Source organism: Fundulus heteroclitus, unplaced genomic scaffold (assembly GCF_011125445.2).
Source record: "Fundulus heteroclitus isolate FHET01 unplaced genomic scaffold, MU-UCD_Fhet_4.1 scaffold_643, whole genome shotgun sequence".
NCBI lineage: Eukaryota > Metazoa > Chordata > Actinopteri > Cyprinodontiformes > Fundulidae > Fundulus > Fundulus heteroclitus.
In genome coordinates, this window is record NW_023397081.1 from 40,138 (window position 1) to 63,888 (window position 23,751).

General features: G+C 40.6%; 1 protein-coding gene across 2 annotated transcripts in view; it reads right to left on the bottom strand.

Annotated features, from left to right (window-relative positions):
- The window catches only part of LOC105930326 (calcium channel, voltage-dependent, beta 4a subunit), a gene marked incomplete at its 5' end in the record, with an annotated part of 33,141 nt that extends 14,647 nt beyond the window's left edge, over nucleotides 1-18,494 (bottom strand). The window contains 6 exon segments of one of the 2 annotated variants that reach the window (XM_036133605.1): nucleotides 1,891-1,910; nucleotides 2,087-2,163; nucleotides 2,809-2,936; nucleotides 5,408-5,530; nucleotides 7,781-7,900; nucleotides 18,447-18,494. In XM_036133605.1, coding sequence (XP_035989498.1) covers nucleotides 1,891-1,910; nucleotides 2,087-2,163; nucleotides 2,809-2,936; nucleotides 5,408-5,530; nucleotides 7,781-7,900; nucleotides 18,447-18,494 — 516 coding nt within the window. 2 annotated transcript variants of the gene reach the window in all.
- Nucleotides 18,495-23,751: the final 5,257 nt, after the last annotated feature.

Genomic DNA, 23,751 nt, shown 5'->3' on the forward strand with positions numbered 1-23,751 from the left:
GCTAAATAAAATCAGGTGCAACCATTTACCTCCAGAAGCCGCCTAGTTAGGTTATCAGTCCTGCATTCTGCTAATTTAGACCTCATAAGAGTGGCGAGAAGAGAGCATTTTCTAAAGATAACCATAAGAAAATCTGTTTGCAGTTTGCCAGAAACAATAAGGGAAGCGATTTGATCTTTCCAGAGCGAGGCAAAAGTCTGGCCACAGCATTTTGTATAGCTTAGAGGCGTGAAAGGGAAGATTTATCCAAACCAGTAAACAAAGTATTACAATAATTCAAGCATGATGACTGAAATGCATGGATTAAATTTTCCAGTTCAGCTGTCGGGGAACCACAGGTCGGAGTTTATAAATGTTCTTTAAATGAAAGAAACATGACAAGACAGAGATTTCACATGTGAGTCAAAACCAAGAGAAGAATTGAAAAATTACACCAAGATCTCGCATGCATGGCCGTCGGAGTTCAGCATGCAGGAGGCACTATATCAACTGTCTCTGTTCACTTTGGTGTTTGAATGGGGTAATTTGTGGAACTCCAATGACGGATCATAGATAGACAGTGGACAGCCTGTCCAGCTGATGGCGCTCCAAAGACATATACAGGGAAGCCGAAACATGGTAAAATGGTCCAAAAGCCATGTGTGGCAGAGAAATGACCCTGATACGGTTCCATCATGCTGTGGGGGTCATCTCTTCAGCAGAAACTGGAAGACTGGTCAGAGTTGAGTGAATGGAGCTAAACACATGAGTGTAGATTGTGAAATTATAATGGAATCATTTTAGATTAAAGTGTATGAATGTGTTACCATGGCTCAGTCATAGTCCAGACCTTTCCTATTCAAAGTTAGAAATCTTAAGCTCAGTTCAAAAATGAAGGTTCACAGATGCTCTCCACCCACTCTGACTGAGTTTGAGCTATTTTGTGAAAAAGAATGAGCAAAACATCAGTGTCCAGATTTACATATAGACTGTGGAGCCGTACTACAAATAATTTGCTGCTGTAAGCGCAGCAAAAGGTGGTTGTACAAATTATTGAGTCAGAGGGGCTAAATACATTTAGTGCTTGTACAAAAATGTTAAGGAAGTATATAATTTTCCTCCCGCTTCAGTATTATGCACTAATGTGTGTTTGCTTATCGCATGAAATCCAATTACTGACACACTGAACTCTGTGGTTGTAACATGACAACGAGTCAAGTTTTTCACATTTACTGTACACCCAGTTCATCAAACAGAGTTTAGTCAGCACCTTATATTAACACGTGCAATTTCAGTGGGTTGTTCGTTTGTTTCCTCCTCCCGTGTGTGTGTGTGTGTGTGTGTGTGTGTGTGTGGGTTTTCTCTAGTTGCTCTGGTTTTCTACTGTTGACCAAAAACATGCAAGTGGACACCACTGCAAAAAGGGAACTAAAAGTAAGTAAAACTTTCTTAAAATATGTATATTTTTCCTTGATTTGAGCAGCTAAATAAGACTATTTGCCAATGGAATGAGAGTTTCTACCCCTAAAGTAAGACAATTAGACATCCCACACTTAACATAAGATGATGGAGATGAACTGTTCTTATTTTAAGTGCAAAAATCTTATTCCAGTGGCAAATAGTCTGATTTACCAGCTCAAATCAATGAAAAATATGTTAATTTCAAGCGGATTTTACCTACTTTTAGTTCCCTTTTTGCAGTGTGCAAACTGCCCTTAAGTGAGAGCGTGTGATAACGGCTGTTTGGACCGGTAACCTGACCATGGTGTGGCCCGCCTCCCACCTATTAATCAGTAGAATAGGCACCATGTAAAGAAATACTGAAGGTTGTTAGCTGGAATCAAAGCAACATTTGATGAATTACTTTAACATTCCCATAATAGAAATAATAAAGATATTAATCCCACTTACCACTTTTTGTTTCTGCTTTCCTAAACATGGAAAAAAAAGGAAGAAAATGCAATTACTTGCACTGCAGAAATAGCCTCATACAAGTCATTCTGCATAAGAGAACTAGCAAGCGAAACAGAAACAATTAAATTCAGTACTTAAAAGAATATGACATTTTCTTCTCAAACCTACTGGGCAGAATGCCTGAGGGACTGACCTGCTGAGTTTGGGTTTGGCTTGAATGTGCCTGACACCATTTCTCCCAGACTGGAGGAGGAATTTGCGCTGGATTTGCTGCTGCAGCGATGACAATAAACAGAGGGAGAAAAGACATTTCAAATTCTGTGTAGTACTTGTTAAAAAAAAGAAAATTTAGCAACATTTAAAACAGTCTGACCTCCTAATTGAGTAGTCTATTTATACGTAAGAAAAACAAAATAAAAATCTGGTGAGATGGAAATATTGAAAGAATTGATATAAATTCTAATAAGTAAAAAAAAATGGGTGGGTGTTCATTGTTGAGCAGTGGGGGAGTTTATTAAGGATGCTGAGCTGGATTCGGGAAGTCTCACTAAAGCGAAACGATCAGAGCTGCCAAGTGTTTCATCTAGCAGCACGGTCTGGGCATCACTAATCATCCTGTTGGTCACAACCCAACGGTCCCATCTGATGGAAAATTCTGCAATGGCTGCGCTTCAGGAACCCCTCTGAGAGGCTGGACCGCAACAAAGCCACCTGGCAGTGATCCAGGTGACTTCTTGCTTATCTGCAGGTTTCCCTGCCAGCCCTCGCTCCTCATCTCTGAACTTCTTCTCCCCCCAAACACATGCCCAACCCCTCTTTCCTTCCTGCAACCTCTCCTTTGCCCGTGTTAGCCGTCTCCTTTACGTTATCCGCTGCTGTTCTCGATGCCCCCCCCCCGCTCATCCGACAGCTCACCTATGGAAGCGTCCTCTCTTTTGTTCCTGATGAAGCCGGATGTTTTCCAGTTTCAGCGGGCTCGGGATGAAGCCGATGTCGCAGCCTTCCTTCACCAGGCGGCCGATCCACCAGTCATTGTTGTACTTCTGCAAAACAATGAGAAAGGTCTCATTAGTAGAAAGGATCCTCACATTGCTTAATATTCACATCTAAAAACACCTAAAAGCAGGTGTTATATTTCTTAGATAGTATTTATTTCAAACCCTGCAACACAGTAAAAAAGCTTATGATGTTTAACACTGTCTCGTAAACACAATGGATTGACTGCTTTAGCCAGGAAAAGTGAATAAAGAGTCCAAGTCCCTTTTATCCATGGACATGAATGTTGAAGCATTTGTATTTTATCACAGCTGTCAGACGCCATACAGGAAAAACGTTCTGCTCAGAACCTGCATCAAGAAGCTACAAGAAACTCCCAAACCGGCGCTACAAGAGCTGCAGGATGTTCTTTTCTTCTTGCAAACCTGGGAGAGAGAATTAGTTTCTTGGCACATCCAGACTATCTATTTATTAGCCTTTATTTTAAGCTAGGAAGAAAAGATTCAACCGTTGAGTTTAGGCCAGAGTGAAATGAAGCATTGTGAAAATTCAGCAACACAAAAGAAATCTGTGTCTTGTTTCTCCCAGTGAGAAAACTCTGAGCTCTATATTGGTTAAGCAGGACGATAGCTTGGTTTAAAAAAGGTGAGGATTTAGAGTCTCTTCCAAAAGAAAAATCCCTCTCGAACCTCTCCGCACCTTCTCAAAAAAAAAAAAAAAAAAAAAAACTGCCAGCGGAGCTCATCCAGTTGTACTTCTTTGGGAGGATCTAAAACAGGGGTGTCAAACACTAAATTGTTCCGGCCCGCCGAACAATTTAGTCCGGCCCGGTGGCTAAATGCATTATCATTATTCAAAAAATAAATAAATAAAATCTTGCACAAGTGGAGCAGTACTGCTTTTGCCATAGTGCTCCGCTTGATTCATGAATGTGAATAGTTTTATTATGATTCATGCGGGGAATATCTCAAATGATATGGACACTACAACGGGAAAGTAGGAGAGGAAAGGAAGAAAAAGAATAAAAAAGAAAAGGTGAAAGAAAGAGGAGATAAAAGGAAGAGAATGATAAAACAATTATTGAAAAAAAAAAACATGTACTTCGTTTAATTGAAAATATGCAGTTCCTATATTGTCCACGAGGGGCGCTGTGTTTTAATTTGTAGCACTGAGCTTCAGATGTGGAAAAATTTAAATCATTTCTTAATTTTTATCTGTTTGATGTATTTTGTCATGCAGGACAGTGTTTTTAAGTTCCAAAAAATGTGAATATATGTTTTCCACATTGTACAATCACTGTGATCAGTTCTTATGCATAATGCACTTAAGTTAATGTTTAACTGAGTAAAAGTATTGTTGAAATTGCACGTACTTTTCTTAAGAACGCTGAGGTTTTTCATAATATATTGTGTGAAGGTGAAATTCATTTAATATAAAAATCAACAACACGTTCACTGCCATGTTTCATTGTGCGAATGGTATGTTCAGAGGAATGTGCAGTATACACAGCTTTTTGGGTGTAGGCTGAAAAGTTACATTTTGGCTTGAAATTGACCAGAGCAGCTTCCACCAAACTGCAAACAGGACCTCTGTTTATTGCTAACAATGGCTTTCTGCCTCCCATTTTTCTATTGAGGCCAGATTTGTGGATTGCCCAGCTTATGGTTCTGCCATTGACTAACTCTCTGCAGGACAGCAGCTCTCTGCAGAGCGCTTGGCTGCTTCCTCTGATTAAGGAATGTCAGTTTAAGTGGATGGTCACCACTTTATAGACTTTCAGTTCTGTTTTCAGGAGATGACATTGGAGAGCAGGGGCTTTCTTTTTTCACTCTTTCATAAAAGCTAGATTTGTTGACTTCACAACTAAATGTTTTCTTGTTAGCGGATTCCCCCTGTTGAGCTGTGAATCTACACAGCTCTGTGAGCTGTCCAGAGCCTGGGATACTGTTTTCTAGCCGTTTCAAACTTCCCCACAATCTTATTGATTGAGCTTTCTTGTGTGTTTCTTCTTCTTCTTCCTGATGCTGTTTGTCACTAACATTCTCTAACGAACCTCTGAGGCCTTCACATAATAGCTGTACTTATCCTCAGAGCGATGTGCTGAACATTTAGGGGTATCAGATTAAAGGGGGCAAAATGCACATTTACCTCCTACTTCTGATATTTATTTGTAAAAACATCTTGAAAACCAGGTCTTACATCCGTCCCACTTGACAATTGTGCACTACATGAAATCCCAACAAGATGTATCAACATTTTTAAGTTTTGACGTCAACAATATGAAAATGTTCAAGGGATTCGAATATCTCTGCAAGACGCTGCACTTTGGATTACAGTCGCATGTCTTTTTTTTAGAGCTGGGTGTATTAGGGTGGCGGCAAAAACGCAACCAAACAATCCATCTAACTATTTTACGGTCTTAAGTATGAAGTTACTATTTGGTTGAAAGATTTACAGTTTAGAATACATTCGACTATCCGCGGTTAAAGCGTGACCAAATGGAACGTGGGAAGTGTACCTCTTTGATGTGGAGGAAGTCCTTGGCATCAAACGAGACAGCTGTGCCGGGCACAGGAACGTCCTCATCCAACGCGCCGCAGTAGCTGACATTGGTCCTCACAGCAAATGCCACTGCTTTGCTCTGTAACGTAGATGGCATCAACATTTATTTATTTATTTATTGGCTAATCTTGTTGTTCTTGTTTTTTTTTTTTTCCATCCCACACACAATTTTAAACTGAAGTGTTCAACCCATGTGATTGAATACGGGCAAAAAAAAAAAAAAAAAACATAAACAGACGGGGCATTGAATGTTTCCCTTTCTGCAGAGCTGGTTATTTCACCACCAGCGTGCTCGCTCAGCTGTAGCCTCACACAGGCAGGCAGCTTGCCGCCCAGGGAGGGGTGAGCACTGCTGAAGAGGAGCTATTTCAGGCCACCTCACAATGGTGGCAATGAGACAGCAGCGGCACTGATCACAACGGATCCGCCGCACGTTCCAGGGCTGCAGATCCCATTCCCTGCCAGAAAGCTCAGCTAGTACCAAAAATAAGTCCCCGTTTACGACCACTGACTATTACTGTCCAAACTTGGTTTCTACTGATTCTGGTTTCTTTTTTTTCTATGATTTAAATAGGATTAAATCATCAGGAAATCATTTGGATCATCACAAATGTTTTTAAAATCATCATTTTCACTTTTGTCAAACTAAAAGCTTCCAAAGAAGTTAATTGGGAATACATATTTCATCTCTTCTTTTGATTGCGTTTTATTCAAGCACAATTCTGACACTGTGTCTTTAAGGGACACTTGACTGGGTCAGGATAACAGGGCAGAAGTACTGAAGGATGCAGCACCTCCTAACTTTAACTTTAAGAGTCAAACTAGAAGACATAACAAAAGGCGGCAGTGTTGCTGAGTTATTTAGTGAAATATTACAGTGCAATACAAAAAAAAGAAAAATACATAGAAACGTAGTTACTGCCAAGCCACGCCGGCGTGATCTGGATCCAGATCACCCAGACGGAGGCGTTGGGATGAAGCATCAGAGCCAGAGCAACCTCACAGCATCTGAGAAGGTTTGTGGCTTCTATTCGGTGCACAATCTCCTTCACTGAGTTTTTTTTTTTCAGCCACTAACCCTGCTCTCCTCCCCACAGCGATTCCAGTACGTGCTCCAGTCAGTCCTGTTCCAGCAACACCAGCTTACATTCCATCGAAAAATCTTAAACGCTCATTCTCTGTGTCTGATGGATTATCAGGTCTCCAGATTCTGTCGGTGCATTACAAATACTTTTGGCAAACATAATTGAAAATTATGTTTTGTTTTTTTTGGTTAAAATAATGATCCCTCTAGTCCTTTTCAGGGCAAGTTTTTGACCACACCACAGCACTGAGACAGCACAGGTAAAGGTTCTGAAATGACATACAGTATGCTTTAACAGATAAATAAAATGTTTTGGTTTTACTAGATCTCTGTTGATATTAACATAGTAAATTAGAAAATCCTGACTGATAGACTAGAAGAGTGGGTGGAGTAAATCCTTGAGTGTATTACGGATAAAGGAACAATATGCCTGGCATGACCAGCAACCAGAAGCTTGAATAGTTTGGTCTCAGATACCTTGGATGGATGCTGTAGAAGCGGCTCTTATTCTGAAAGAATGGGCCAAATAATGTTCAGGAGAGATGATGGGGACCCTTGTAGCTCCTCTGCAGATGACTGCGCAAAGAAGGATTCTTCATAAAATGAAGAAGATAATGGACAACCCTGAGCATCCTCTTTATCCGACTGTCGTTCAACAACAGTGTCTTCAGTCAGAGGCTTCTCCAGATCTGCTGTAAGACAGACCTCTACAGGAGATCCTTCCTTTCTGCAGCCATCGCCATCTACAACAACTTGTTGAATAAACCCCTATGAGTTACACCAGGATTTAATTTCCCTTTGGGATTAATAAAGTATTTTTCATTGAATTTAATTGAATTGAACACTTGTGCACTCAGGAAACCAACTAGGAAAAATAGTTGGCTCTTTTAAATCAGGAGTAAAGAAATAACTTTTTTTCTGAAGCTTTCCTTAAAAGTCAAATATCTTTATTTCATTAACGGTTACTTCATCAGTTTTCTCACAGTGTCCTATCATTTAATCTGTTTTAGATCTTTTTTATGTAATGCTTACATTTTACTGTTCTTTCAAGGTATGTCTGATTTGTAATGCAATTACCTTTACCTATTTTTCTGTGAAACACTTTGAATTGCTTAGGTGGCACACGAACCAATTTGCCATGCTATCTATCTTCTATTTGTGATTCAGGATATTTTACTGTAAATGTGACATGGGAGTTCAATTCAAAACGTGATTGCCTTTGGAAAAATTCCCAGCCAAGCTCACCTTTGCCCTCTCCAGCTGAACAGTGGCCTGCTGCTCCCTCTCCTGCCGCCCACCCTCCTTCTCCTCCTCCAGGGACACATCTGAGTCAGACGGTCGGCTTGTGTAGGAATCAGCTGAGCCCTGCAGAACAAGCAGAAAGAGGGAGGGAACCAACCTGTTACAGGAAGCGATTAAAGGTATAACTAATAATAATAATAATAGCACTTTTTGTGATAGCTGAACTTAGACATGGTAATAAATGCTTAGCTGTGACTAAATCGAAAGGGTTTGACTGTAAATAAAAGCAGGACCTGTCAAGAACCTGTTTATAAAATCAATAGACTAAGAAATTAGTACAAGTATTAATGTGTGCGTGTGTTTAGATTGTTGTTCTGTTTCATGGTTGATTGTATTATTTCTCAGTCAGGATCAAAAGTATTTTAAGAAAAATATGATAAAAAGGAAGCACCTGCATTGGACAGTATAAGGCAAAAAGAAAATAAATCCATGTGCAAAAATAACATAAACAGGACATTTGCAGCTCTTATTTATAGCATTTGTATAATTTCTTTATATACAGTCATAATTATTATTAATAATTAATTATTGAAAAGTTCATTTGTTTCTGTAACTATTCACTGCCTGAAGCACATCATAAAGGTTAATTACACACAGACTGAAAATTTCAAGCCTTTATATGTGTTAATAATGACGAATTTCCTGCTTACATCTGATGAAAACATGACATTTAAGATTGGAATATCAGAATATTACGTCAGACCAATAAAATAAAAACATTTTGATACAGAAAAGTGACCTTGATGAAAAGTATGTTTAATACATGCTTTAAAGTTATTCTTTTCAAAAGGTACTTTTAATCCAACAAAAAAAGTCTCATCAGAATACACATCCTATGACTATACTGAACCCTGCATGTCTCTTATGATTCAAATGTGACCAAAAAAATTAAATGTGAATGAAATCTCAGTCTATTTGTGGAAAACTAATTATGCAATCCCTAAGAAGCAAAGCGGATTAAAACACACCACTCTTATCTTTAAATAGCTCCATGATCCATCGCTGTTATTTGCCACAGCAGTTCCTCCTAACAGATGTCCTCATCCACTCCATCCATCCTCAAAACAGCCACATTGTGTAATATTCCTTTCCCACTGACTTTTCTTTTGTCAGATCGTTCCTGCTGATGCACCTTTCCTTGTTTTTTCCAACCCCTGTGTGACTGTTTACACATGCCTGGTGGCTTGTGACCCACCCTGTCAATCAGCCTGCACGCCGCTGCTTTGCACTCCAGCTAAAACCACAGGAATCTGTTCTTTTCAGTCGTGTAGCTCTGCTCTGTGCTCCCTCTTTCTTCTCCCGCGGTTAATTACAGCGCTTTTTTTTCGCCACAAAGTGACGTTAACAAATCAAGGCGATATGTCAAAACTGCCCAATGCATTCACTCAAGTGCACTTTGTCTAATATCAAGCACGTGTTTGATGATCTGATGCATAAGTGAGACATAAGGGGGAAAAGAAAAGTGGAAAACCTTAAGGGGGTAAACACCTTTTCACAGCAGTGTATGAGAGCGGTCATCCAATCAGAGGCATTTGTCTGCCAGTGCTTTGGTTTAATCAGGCTTGATGAACACTTATCAATGATACAAAGCAGTAAAAAGCTTATTGGTGCACACCAATAGTACAGTAGTACTATGTTGCCCTAACATAATTTTTTTTTCCCCATCTTGAATCTCATGGAGAGCATAAGGCAGTCATATTTGGCATTAAGAGGGCCTAATTGGTAAATAATAACGGCTTTACTCAGTCAAGACAGAATGAAACAGAAGTCAGCTGCTTGTTACTTTTTCCAATTTGCTTTCCTTTTCGTTTCCTTTGTAGGCTTTTATCTAAATATTAATTGATTAATTCATTTTTAATAGGAGAGAGCTCGTGCAGAGCTGCTCCACACATGGTCCTGCATAAATACACCTTCAGAGTCAAGCAAAAGAGGAGCATTAAAGTATGAACAAAGAAAATGCAAGACATTTGGAATGAGATTTTCACAGAAAAGTGGATTGTTGGTCCAGTGATCTTTACTGTTTCTGGGTTTGGCGGGGTTTCTGCTGCTTTCTGACAGAAAATCTGTACTTCACACTACAGCTGAATAATAACTGTATTAGCATAAACAGTGAGCGGTCTCTTCACAGCGAGGGAACAACCAGATCTGTTCTAAGCTAAAAGTCACTGGGATCCGACATCAAATGTAGGCTCTTAGCAAATGTATGAGGGAATTAGGCACTGAGCACTTTGGCCTGTGACTGGCTATATGCTTCTGGCTCTGCTGGCCAGTTGTTTCCCCATAATCAGCATGACATGACAGAAAGACAACAACAACAGCAATAATAATAATAATAATAATAATAATAATAATAATAATAATAAATTCTTCTTATTATTATTATTAACTTTACATATAAAATCTTAAGTGCTACAAAACAGTAAAAACACTAATAAACAGGAAAATAATACATAAAACTTATCAATAAAAAAAACGGACAGTCATATTCAACAAATTAGAATATTATAGAGAAGTTCATTTATTTCAGTAATCCAGTTCACAAAGGGAAACACATTACATAGATTAACACAGACTGGAGATTTTTTTTAAAAGCATTTACGTCTGTTTAATTCTGGCTTAAAAGTAGTTGTTTTTTGTTTTTTCAAAAGGTGCTTTTAATCTGACAAACAAGCCTCCTAAAAATTGAGATTCAAATGTATTGACTATGACTGTAATTTTCTTCACCATCCAGGGTGAATGAGCAAAGATTGTACAATACATCAGAAAGATGGCTCCCAATCACGAGCTGCTAAATGAATGTCTCAAGCAATGAAATCCCAATGTGTAAGATGGGGACTCTTGGGGAACCGTCTGTAAAGAGAATCCCAATAATACCCAAATATGGGCTAAATTAAAATGGGACGCAAAGATGCAGGCTGATACACATGTGAGAACTAACAAACAAGACATTGTGGTAGTGGACAAAGTCAACAAGTATAGACAATAAGTATAGACTGTTGTAACATTTCTGTGTTTCAGTTGTACACTATTACCTGGCTGACACATGCTTCTGAATACATACTAGTTATCTTAATTGATTAACATAATCACAACTTCTCTAATGACCTTAATTTCATTGAAAATGTAAGTTTTTATTTTCAGAAAGGGGATCTTCAATGATGCGAGTGCATCACCACCTCTTTTTCTCCTAAGCGGGCCGCCGAGGGTGCCACTGGAGAGGGGAAATTATGGACATCTCTCATGTGGCTACATTCATATGCCTGAATGTGGTTCATCAAGGCACATTTGGGAGGGTAGGAAATCATTTTTGCAAATATGAGTTCACGCATGGATCCTAATGTTCGTGTGGTTATTCAGCCAAGTGGTTTGAAAATGTGCAGTTTAGCAAAACAAAAAAACAAAAACAAAAAAAAAAAAACCTAACAGGTGATAGCACAGTCTATCGACTCAGTGCCTGCAATCACTTCCTCAGTCCATCAGAAAACATTAATAAATGTTCGCATCTACATAAATACAGACAAAATCCAAATTCAATAACTATCTTGCAAAACCCTAAACACCCCTTAAACATTTGAAAACACAAGATCTACTGTAATGATTTCTTTTTGATGAGAAAAGTGAAAATTAAAGGAGAAAGAGGCATGGTTTTCAAATGATTAAATAAATGAAATCTAAAAAGGTGGAACATGCAGTAGTATTCGCCCCCTTTCGTCCCGATACCCCTGATATTCTCATACCCCCAAATAAGTGCAAGCGATTGGCTTTGTGGTTGGAGACCACCTGTGTGTGAAGTGCAGCTGCTCAGGGAGGGTCTGAGATGTCTGATAGGGAACAGTAGCACCAGCAGCGTCATGGAAACCAAGCCGCGCCGCAAAGGGGTCAAGGGCATAGACGTGGAGAAGCGTAACGCGCCGTCCACATGGTGAAACACGGGGGAGGCAGCATCATGCTGTGGGAATCCAGCAACAAAGAGGCTGATGAGAGTTGGCTGATTGGAAGGTAACTGCTTGCTCAAGACGTGGGAATGCGGCGTAAGCGATGGCTTGCAACAATTAGTTGGGCTTTCTACATTGCAACTAAGACATGGTGCATTGCTTCAAGTTCTGCATTTCTCCTTAGTTTCATCTCTTGTAACAAAGCCTTCATCTTTCTGGGTGGAAAAAGCTAAGGCATGAAATTGCAGTTGTGTTTCTGCGTAAACGTGTCACATTCCAAGCAGCAGGTTCAATGGCCGGTGTGAAACAATATGTTTTCTGTTTTTCGACAAACGCAGATGACCAAGGCTGGTGATTTGAGACTTCTCCTCACCTCTTGCCAAAAGGAGAGACTATTGTCCGTTTTGAATGTGGAAGTCGTATGAAAACTCAACAGGCTATCGCAGAGAATCTGTACCGCAGTAAATCTTTACAATCACAACGCCAGGCCAGAAGGACAGGGAGAATTAATGCCTTGGTGTGGGACTTCTTGGAGTCCCTGCTAATGATCCATTCAGAGCCGGGGGAGTCTTTTCTTGATACAAATAACAGTTATTTACAGCCTCATTACAAATGAAACCTATAAACCAGAAGACTGCAGACAAAGCGGGGGGGGGAACAAAAAAATAGTACCAGCACCACAGGCAACAGCAGACAAGCATCTGCTTTAGTTGTAGCCGTCGAAAAGCAATTAATTACCCATCAAGAAACAGGTTATCCTTTTAATTTGAGTTTGAACAGATACGAGGAGGTCAGCGTCTGGGACGGTTCTTTGCAAGTGGCATAGTAAATTCCAGGGACTGTTTATACACGAACCAGAGAGATGGCGTCACTCTTGAGTGCATGCTACGTTGGAGTATTTTCAAAAATAACCATTGTCAGCTTTAAGGAAAGTCAAGTGGGCGGGCTTGAGTCCATCGGTCCACACTCAAGGATTATCTGTGCAGAGGCCACGGCTCCATGTGTTTTGGCTAAAAGCATCCCCTCTGTAGTCCGTCCAGCGGCTGACATCACGTCGACCAGCAGCAGGTCTACAGGTCTAAAAACGGCCCTCCTGATAACGGAGCACTGCCGGCACCTCGACGCATCAGCTGTAGTACAGTGAGGGCAGCGGGTTTAATGGGCTTCGTGTTTTGCATAATAGCTGTTGTAAAGATGAGTCATCCATTTGTGTATGGGCAGTCTGGTAGTAGCTGGATAATTGCTTTGTAATGCAAATATCTCCACTTACATTTCTGACAACAGCGTTGAACTTACGCTGCTGTTTTCTCCCCGTAAGAGCATTGGGGACAGTGATGCTGTAGACTTAATATGCAAATTTTCTCAACTTTTTTTTTTTAAATTACATCATTTCCATATATGAATAGTAGCAGTCATAGTATTCGCCTCACCCCAACAGTGAATATGTGTACAGAGCATTAAAATATATTCATTTTGTATTGCAGCAGAGCACAAATATCCTCAGAATGTTTGAAAATCCAACCTTTCACTGGAGTACTTTTGTCCAAAAAAAAGTTCTAGATGTTAAGAAACAGTTGTTTTCATCAAAGCTACTAGTGGCATATTTACTGATTTTATGGACATTCATTTTAAAATAAATTACATGGAAGCATTTCCTCATCAAGTTGATCAGTTTCTAACAGCGTCTAATTAATAGTCAATGTGTTACTTTTAATAGACTGGAGCAAAATATGTAACTCTCTTGCCGCCATTCACGGTGAGAAGGACATGAAAATAAATTGAATAAAAATAGATCTCGCCGTGCAAGGAAAAAAAAGAGTGCCATCAACTGCCTACATCCCCGGGGGGTTTGGGGGGAGTGATGCTAAAAAAAAGCCTTTGCATTTGTAAAAAAAAAAAAAAAAAAAAAAAAAAAAAAAAAAAAAAAAAAAAAAAAAATGCAATATTCAAGTAAAATAGAAAAAAGACAGCAGCCAATTTACAGAATGATGTGAGAAAACTGTGCAATATGCATGATTGTAGAAGCAAGCCTCTGAAGCTAAAATGTGTGCAAATGGACATAGGGTCAGAATCAGACTGTTATTCACCTTTTCAATTAACCTCTTAAGAACTAAACGGTTGTCTGACAGAATATCGGGTTCTCTTGTATTATTCATAACGGCAGATGAGGCCGGTGAACAGAGCCGGACTTGATGGGACTAGGGCAGAACCAGACAGAGCAGGAGTGACAGGCAGTGACGGGCCTGACAGTGATGAAAGCGGAGGCTAACCAGAGCAGGCGATGCAGACCGAGGAGCCAGCGGAAAAAAAACGGGCAGGCGACTGGAACTCACAGGGAAAATAAGGCAGACGTGTGCAGCACTCAGACTCAGGCAGCATACAGCAGGGCAGAAGAATCCAGCTGGCTGAGCACACAGAAACTGGTAGAGGCACGGTGGCAGTACGCATGAAGCGAGACGAGCCGGCTGAGGAAGGTGTATATAGACAGGGAAACAGGTGAGCAGAGCTGACTCTGATTAATGGCAGCAGGTGGATCTGATCAAGTGCACAGTGGTGGCTGGAAGATGACTGAGCTGATTGGACGGTGGCCGAGGAGTGGACTGAGCAGATTGGCTGGTGGCTGAGGAGTGGACTGAGCTGATTGGCTGGTGGCTGAGGAGTGGACTGAGCTGATTGGCTGGTTGCTGAGGAGTGGACGGAGCTGATTGGCTGGTTGCTGTAGCTGAGAGGTGATAGAGCTGAATCCGGAAAAGTCCAAACAAAACAAAACAAACCTCTTTTGTATGTAAGGTGGCTCAATTTATATCATTTTTAAACTGACAACTTGTAAATACTTTAAACCGAACTGAATCGAACAGTGAATAGGAAAGAGCAAAGGATTTTGAGCCCACTGGAGAGATTGTGCAAAGAGAAATGGTCATAGTTCCCTCCCCCGGCACACTCCAACCCTGGCATAACAGAAGAGTAAGTCATGTCCTATATAGCAGAAAGAAGTACGGAGAGCAGGTGTTCCAAAAGTGACACCAGGGGTATTGTTGAAATCAATTATTTCCTTACATGAGCTTTTTTTCCCCACTGAAAATAGCTTAACTTAACCTACAGGCTGGATCACTGTATTTTATTTATGTGTAATAATTACACTATCATATTATACTTTCTCATCAATATAAACTCAACAACAAGTCACCCAAGTTGGCCCACAGAGATCATCTCTGGAGAGCTCCTTCAGTGACAGACAACTGCATCTTAGATGCTCTAAGGAGCGCTTCCACAGGTCCTTCCACCCAGCTACTGTTAGATTTTACAATCTCTGCTGCTCACAACTGACTCAATAACTGTATATGACATGTTAATGTTGGCACGGGTTCTGATCTGATCATGAATCGTTCACACTGTCTCTCAGATGCTAAGGTACACGTGCACACGCCTTGGCTTCTCCGAGATGCTGCTGTACTGTCATGCATATCTCATATCTCATATTGTACAGTAAGCAGGCTGGGGTTTCCAGACTGTTGTTCCAGTTTAACCTGAATGTTTCATCTTTTTTTACCTGAGTATGTCACATTATCTATAATTCTGCAATGCCTACTGTAGTATTTGTTTTTACTGCTATACATACATACTCTGAAATTTATGTTTTTACCTATTTATATTGGCCTTTCTGATAAAGCTCATTCTCTGTTGCTTTAGTACTAACTTTAGATTAAAGGACCTTGTTTTCTTCATTACTAAAAAATTGCATGTAACTCTGTGTCTTTGCCTCTGTCGCGCCCAATTTTCCCCATTGTGGGACAACAAAGGAATTCCTTATCTCTTATCTTATCTCAGCAAGAGTCGTGATGTTACTCGTTTCATCTTCCCAGAGCGTCTTGTCCTTCCTGGATGGGGTGGAGAGCCAGACCCTGACAGGCTAATGACAAATGCTGATAGCAAACCACGAGCGTTGTAGGACCCTGAAAGATGTCTCCTGTGGAAGTGTCAGGGCAGGACTAAATATGGATGTGTACTGATAGCCGCAGCCTTAACTGTGTGGGAACCAGAGTCTGAGGACTGCATGTGATTAGTGTCAAAAAGACGACAAACTGTACAATGAAACATTCTGTGCTTTGAAGAATGGATCTACTGCTTGAGTGAAATAAAATTAAATAAAATAACCTGTGTTTAGAACAGCAGGTAATTCATTTCACCAACAACTGCATTTTGAAGTCAAAAGCGACGAACCAGCCCAAAGGGAGAAGAAACAGAAAAACAAAAACTTTTTATGTATTGCACATAATCTGAGGCTTATATAAATATATATATATATATATATATGATTTACTCTAGAAAGTGGCCACTTTTGCATTAATTTCATTACATACAATAAAATTAATTCCATAAGAATCATGTAAAAAGTATGCATGTTATATAGAAGTAAATCATATGTTAACATGTGTTTTCCATACATGTTTTATATATCCTTTTCATATATTAAAAAATATGGTACGTGCTCAGTGCAAAGGTTGACCAGAGGTTCTCTAATCCAAACTGAACTGGGCTTTATGTCAACCATCCACTTTCACACAGGCTTTCACAAATCTATACATGCAACTCAGATAGTTAGACCACGTATGTCCAAACAATATCCACTGTCCAGCTCGATTGTGTGTCGCCTACAGAGCACGCATCACTGTAAACGATTGATGAAGGGAGCTCATTTTGGGTTTCTGAGCTGATATGAAAACTTTATAAAAATGTATTAATGTAACAAAACAAATTGCATGTTAGTGAGGAAAATGTACATTTGTTGTTATGCAAAGCAGTGTGCATAACTGTTATCAACATGTGTGTATTCTGGTGAAAATTACAGAAGATCAGTTGTTTAGTGGTACCAGCATCACTATAATGAACTCGGGTTGTGTGAAAACTGCTGACGTTTATTCTAAAAGATAATGTCCAACTCATTGTTGATCCTGTGCCAAATTAAAAGTATTTTTCCAAAAAGAATGGAATGAACTGTCTTTTATGAAATACTTAAAATGCTTCTAAAATATTTGGCAAAAATACTTAAGTGGGCAGTGATTTAATAGCCAGCTGTCACCGGCTTTTTGCCTACTCATGCATTTCCTTGTAATTTTATCATCAGATTTGGCTGGTGTCAATGCAAGGCTTACATCTGTGACGCCACAGAAGTATTTTCTGTGTGTCCTGCAGTACTTTAGTTTCACTGATGATTGGCCACTCATATAAGTTTATTATACACTTTTCTACTAAGGATATTGGATGTGAAATTACTGGCTTATATCGTTCTAATAGGTACCCAAATCATATACGTTTAATTTTGTACCAGTTTACTAAGATTCAAAAATGTGGTTTCCCTGCCTGATGAATAACATAGACATTTCAACTAAAATAGATACAAACTTTGTAAGATTTATATATATATATATATATATATATATATATATATATATATATATACGTACACATATAGACATACAGACATACGTACAGACAGACAGACTTCACAATTCTGACCCGTATAGATAACTGTGGTAAGAAGAAAGCCAATTTTCAAAGACAGGATCAAAAAAGTCTACAGTTTGACACAAGCCATGTGGGAGACACATCGATCCTGTTGAAGAAGAGGGTCTGCCCAGATATGAAAAAAAAAAGAAAGAAAAAAAGCTCATTTTTGACCTAACCCTAATCCTTAAAACTATGTGGCAAAACAAAACCAAAGCCTGAACGCACCATCACAACATGGTAGCGGCACCATCATGCTGTGGGTGAAGTTCTAAAACGCATTAAAAGGTTGAGGTTGCAATGTGACAATGTGCGAAACAAGTGACGAGGAATGAATACTTTGGAAGCAACTGTATCTACAGAGCATTTTCTTTTCTTTTCCTCTTTACCTGTTCAGTATCTATTTTTCCAATCTCCTTGCAGGCAAACAACAAGCATAGAGCCACAATTATTGTGGCCCTATGCTTGTTGTTTTCCACTCTGACGTACAAGAACTTTACTGAACTGTGCCACGAAAACTGTGTTTTCACGCCTGAAAACAAACAAGAAATAAATAAAAATAAAACCCCAGTGCAGGCTGAACATCTATTTAAAACAAAGCACCATGAACATGTACAAAATGAGCATACTTTGACTCATGCAGTGCAGAAACATCTCCATGTACTGCATGTGGATGGGTGTGCCAAGTTCCCCTCTGCCTTTGGTGTTCAGGACCCAGCCGGTGCGTCAGGTGGACTTACAGGAGGGTCTCTGTCTCTGCGGGCTCTGGCTCAGCGGGGTTCCCTCCTCCCTTCCTCCAGCCAGAGGCTCTGGTGTTTATTGGCTTTGGACGCGTTTTTTTTCTGTTACTCCCAGACCTTTCTGTCCCGTGCGGCGGGTTTTCTTTTTACCGATAACTATGCTCCCATCCGTGGAAGCAAAGCTAAAGCCAACGCTAATCAATTTGAGTCATCTGTTTAAAAGTACAAGTGGGGAAATGATCCACGAGGCTGACTAAGAAGCAAACTGAAACACCTCCCCACCCCTTCCCACAGCCTCTTCTAACCCCCACCAGGAAAGATGCTGCCTCAGCCCCCCCCATGTCTCATCCTTCAGCGTGGGTGTTTCTGAGGGAACCAGAGCAGCCAGCGACACATGAGAACATCGCGGTTTGGGTCCAGTCCACTTACCGCCTCCGAGTCTTCAAAGCCATGAAGGTAGAGGTTCTCGTACATGGAGGACTGAGATTCCTAGGAGCGGATCTCTAGTGCAAAAGACCGGATGTGGAGAGGACGGATAAGGAGGAGGAGAGGGTAGCCAGAGAGCGCACCAGCAGCCTCTTTCTCCACATGAAGGTAGACAGCGTTGAGCCCACACCACAACGAAGCAGCAGCATGCAAACAAATAAATAAATATAAAATAAAAGCTGGAGTGCTTTTCCTTCCAGAACGTTAGTGAGTAGCCGTTCCCATCACAGGACTGGCCGGCTGTTCCCAGACGCTTCACCTGCCTCCAGAGCTCTGATCGCGCCAGCCAATCCCTTCCTCCTGCACTGGCTGATGGCAGCGCTGGGATGCTGCGCTGCCATTGGCTGACGGAGACTCCAGTCAGCATGGCTAGGCTGTGAGTAAAGGCAGAGAGAGGAGAGAGAGAGAGAGCGAGAGAGATGGGGGGTGTCTGAAGCCTGGGAGCATCATCAAGCAACAGGATGTGTGTGTCTTTGTGTGTGTGTGTGTGTGTGTGTGTGTGTGTGTGTGTGTGTGTGTGTGTGTGTGTGTCAGAAAATAAACAGCCATTTGCACAGACTGACATTTAATTTAGGCTTGCAGAGGTGACCAGGTCTGAGCGATGATGCTTCGAACGCGGAGGCAGGTCTGATGCCATCCGTCGACGCTGCCTGGCTTTGTTACAGGAGCCGCTCGCATCTTCACAGCTCCAACGGACACAACGGGGCCATTAAGCCGATCCATTAACGTCCGCAGCACAGAGCCTGATCACACGGCGCGTCAATGTGCAGAAGCTACAGGACAACACTTAGGAGCGGACGCTTCCTATACTGGCAGCCGAGCCGGCACAGAATAAGGGGGAGAAGACGTCTCCGGATTGTAACCGGTCTGAATGCGGAGGACGGCGTGTTGGCGTTTTCAGCTCATGTGATCCTCACAGGCTTTGCTAGAACTTTAGCTTGAGTTTCTCGATACTGACATACCCAATGCTAGAAAAGGGTTCTAATGAACATAATTATTGTTGCACCGATACCGATACCAGTATCGGACGGGGCCCCGATACCCCACTAAAATGGTGGTATCGGTATCGGCAAGTACCAACAAATAGGGCACCGATACCATTTTGATGTTTGTATGTCACTTGAATGCAGCCTTCTCTCTCCTGACACTCACTACTTCTACTGGATTCACTTTGTATTAGTCTTTTTCCTGCTTTAATAAGGTAGCAGCTTGACAAAGCCATGATGGCAATTATTTTACATCCAAGTAGTATGCAGTTCTTCATATATACTCACACACATCAATTTCAAACAGATGGTATCGGTATGGTATCGTATCGGCCAATACTGCACAGCCATGTATCAGGTATCGTATCGGGGCCAAAAAATGGCATCGGCGCAACACTAAACATAATACAAGCACACCTAATGGTATATGCTTGTTGTATACCTGAGAGGTGACCGTAAATATAAACATTGAACAGGTAAAGATTAAAGAAATGCTCTGTACATACAGTTGCGTGTAGAGTATTCATTCCTCCTCGCTTTTTCTGCACATTGTCACATTGCAATCTCGACTTTTAATGCGTTTTAGAACTTCACCCACAGCATGATGGTGCCACTACCATGCTGGGATGCTGCGTTCATCCCGTTTGTGTTGTATCTGTTTCGAGTTCTCTCTGCTGGGTCCGACTCAAGGGTTCAGAATAAATGTCCATGTCCGTGTTTGGACAAGGACATGTCCCCGTTCATTTTAGCGCGAATGAAAGACGGACGTCCCCTCAGAGACATTCCGCTTTCACTATAGCCCGACCAGGGGCAATGATGCGGTGGTTTGCACCCCGTCTACTAAGTGGAGAAGAAGACGAGGGCTGTGAAGGAAAACAAGATGATTTTTCATGAGAATACCAAAGCCGTTTTTTTTGCGTGCAGTCAGACTATCCCAGCCAAATATTGCATTTGGCTGGCTTTAAGTTAAATACTGCACCAAGCGGCAGAAGTTACAAATCAAAAGAGGGAGATTATAGGAAAACACAGGAGAATCATGATAAAACAAACAGTTTTTATCCAAAGAATATCTGGTCAAGCCCACAAATAAACAAAGCACACTTACATGCAGTGCACATTTTAGGTAATATTTCTACATTTCTTTAGCCACTAAGCGACGTGTGAAAAAATGCTTTTAGTCTCAGCTTATTTCTTCCGGCTCCTAAGAGGTGACACAGAACTGTTTTTGGTTTCTACCTAAGGGACACCTACAGGCTACTCTACCCAGAGTAAATATTTCAGCATTTTGCTGTAGATTTTTGGAGGTAGACCCTCCTGTACAGGAATTTATGTAGCATGAGAAACGCAGTCAAGTAAGCGATCAAGCAAGCTAGGAGGTATGAATTAGGCATAAGAGAGAAACAGAACCAGAACAGAATCAGAGACAAGTCCGATCACTTTGTATACCATTAAGGCATTTATTTGAGGTTTTTTTCCTTCACTCACTTGTGGTCGAGACAAAAGCCATTGAGTCCAGCAAGGTGACTTTTTTTGATACCGTTTATAATTTGGTTCCACAAAGACAGGAATCCCTGCCTAGAGACTGCAGCACAGGGCGTCCTCCCAGCCTGAGACTGTCCTCCCTGATGGGGTCAACAGGCCCTCCAGCTGAAAGAAGGAAGGACAAAGCTGACGGAAACTGGACCAGAAGCCCAAGCTGCTTCAGCGACAGTCAACGGTCAACGCCCGAAGAGCCCCGCAGTACGCACTCTCTTGGCCGGTTCTCATCATGGCGGTTCTGGTTGGAAACTGACAAAAGCTTCCCCTGTTTCAAAGGTTACTTTTTCTTCTCCCACCAAATCTGCTCTACAAAGTTAACATAGGTATTTAGAACCCCAGATGCACACAAATCTTTTCTGTTTCTATTTTTTAAACAGACACACATATTGTTTAACAATGTTGTTGCTTTAATCAACCTCTAATATTCATTCTCAATTCCCTTCAAACTCTCTAAGCAGTTTTTTTTTTTAAACTATTTTGTTTTGGGTTCATAACTCGGTTAGTCATTAAAATGTATTATTGTGATTACTAATAGGTTATTTTTTTTTATTATTTCCAGACGTTACAAGTTCTATTATAATCATACAATTTCAATTGACCCGTCTAGTTTGTGATGCTGAGAATATATTTATATTTCATCTCACTTTATTTAAACCAAGATTCCTGATTAAGTCAAAAAATGTACTTCTTCAGACTGATTACACAGATTTAAGATAAAAAAATAATATACTTTATCACAGACATTCAATTGCCTGCAGTTAATGAGTCTTTTCTTCATTCCAAGAGTTTTATAACAACACAGATGTTATGGATGTTTGCAGCCAGAGAACAAAATGCTTTAAGGTCGTCAGGTAAAGGAGAAAAGCTCACAGGTGAGAACCACACACACAACAAAAATATGGAAAGAAAAGCCAAATCATATTGTTTGTAAAGGAATTGTGTGTTTTGTACTTATTTTGTAAAAACAACACCGAGGCGATCTATAGTTTATTCCTTGTACATTTCAAATTCAAGTAAAACTGGATCTGTTGTTCCACGCCCAAGAAAAAGTAGAGCAACAGCGCCCTCTCCTGGCCACTTGTGTTAGGCGGAATAATTCAAACAGCCAATTTAAACCGTGTATTCTTTATCTTTCTTAGGAAGCTAACAAAAACAAATCCATGTCCTTGAGTTGAAACTAGAAAATTAAATAAATAAAAACAGCATCACATCACACAGCTCTGTATTTCAGCTCCAGTCAGAAACCTACACACCCACATTATGGGCAAAAATGGAATATTGATCTGGAGCTTTTAATGTTTGTTTGTTTGATTGTTTGTTTACCGTAATTTTAAGCACACATTGTCACTATGTTGATGTCCGGTGCCTCACAAAACTTAATGTTGACCCGCCTTATCCATTCCAAAACCAGTTTTGAGGTGTTTCAGGATCAGCGTCCTATTTGAACACCAAAACGTGTTCAGGTTTCAACTCTCTGTCGGATGGGAAGGTGTCCTCCTCTCTTAATATTCCATCCACTTTGTGTAATGCACTATAGTGTTACTAACAGTGAAAGAGCCTCTTAGAAGGATCCTCCCACCACTACGCTTTGCAGCTTGCACAGTGTTCTTGGGTTTAAAAGCCTCACCCAGATACCTCCAACCATGATTGTTGCTATTGAGGCCAAACAGCTCAATCTGTCTCATTCGACCACAAACATTTTTTCTGGAGAAGGTATTGGCTCGCCCATAACGGTTCAAGCTTGAAGATGCCGTTTTAGGCTTTATTCTCTCCTGGACCCATTTCCCTGCATATCAATGTAAAAGCCACACCTATGTGCACAGTACCTCAGGGTTTCTGGCTGTTCCCAGTTTATGACAGGCATGAGGCCTGGAGGCTTGAAGCTTGGCCACAACTGGATGTGCCAACGGGACAGTGATTCCAGGAACAAATCAAAACTGGTTTTGGACCGGATAAAGCAGGCTAACATCAGGTTTCTGGGAGGGCTCAGACCTCAATGCTATTGAGAGTTGATTCCCTAAGTGCAAGTCGGCTCCATGCCAGAAAATAAACACATTAAAAGAAAAGCACTCCACTCTACTAAAATGTCTAATAGGAGGAGTCGCAAAACATCCAGGCTGATATTATCCAACAAGCTTGTTGATGGCTGCAAAAAAAATAAAGAAAACAAAACAACTGCAATTTCTCTGTAACCGTTTAACTAAATATAATTCATTATGTAGACATTTCAGTTTAGATGGATAACATTGTTGCTTGTCCACACAAATCATCTTTTTATAAGTCATTGTTGCATGTTGTGTTATCAGTCAACCCCACCAATAAATCCATAATAATTAATAAAGAAATTATTATGCCAATTCCATCAATGGGTGTAATATAAACTGGGTGGTTTTGTTCGTTTCTAGGAGTCAGGTAGGAGGCATAGTCAAAGGCCGATAGGGGAATTAGTCAGAAACGACTCCCTGAAACAGCAGGATTCCTCTGACACTATTAGGTGTTGAGTGCAGCATTAAGGAAAACTGGAAACAAACGCCAACGATGGAGTTGAATGAATAACGAGCTTCGCAACAATCTAAAGGAAGAACTTGAGTTTCGCTCTTACCCCAGAAACAGATCTGCTGAATAGATCTGTTTATATTCTGTAGGATTGTACTGTTCATAATATGCAGATTAAAGAAAATAGAGTTCTCACGATGTTAATATTTTTTTTAAGCTTATCTAGA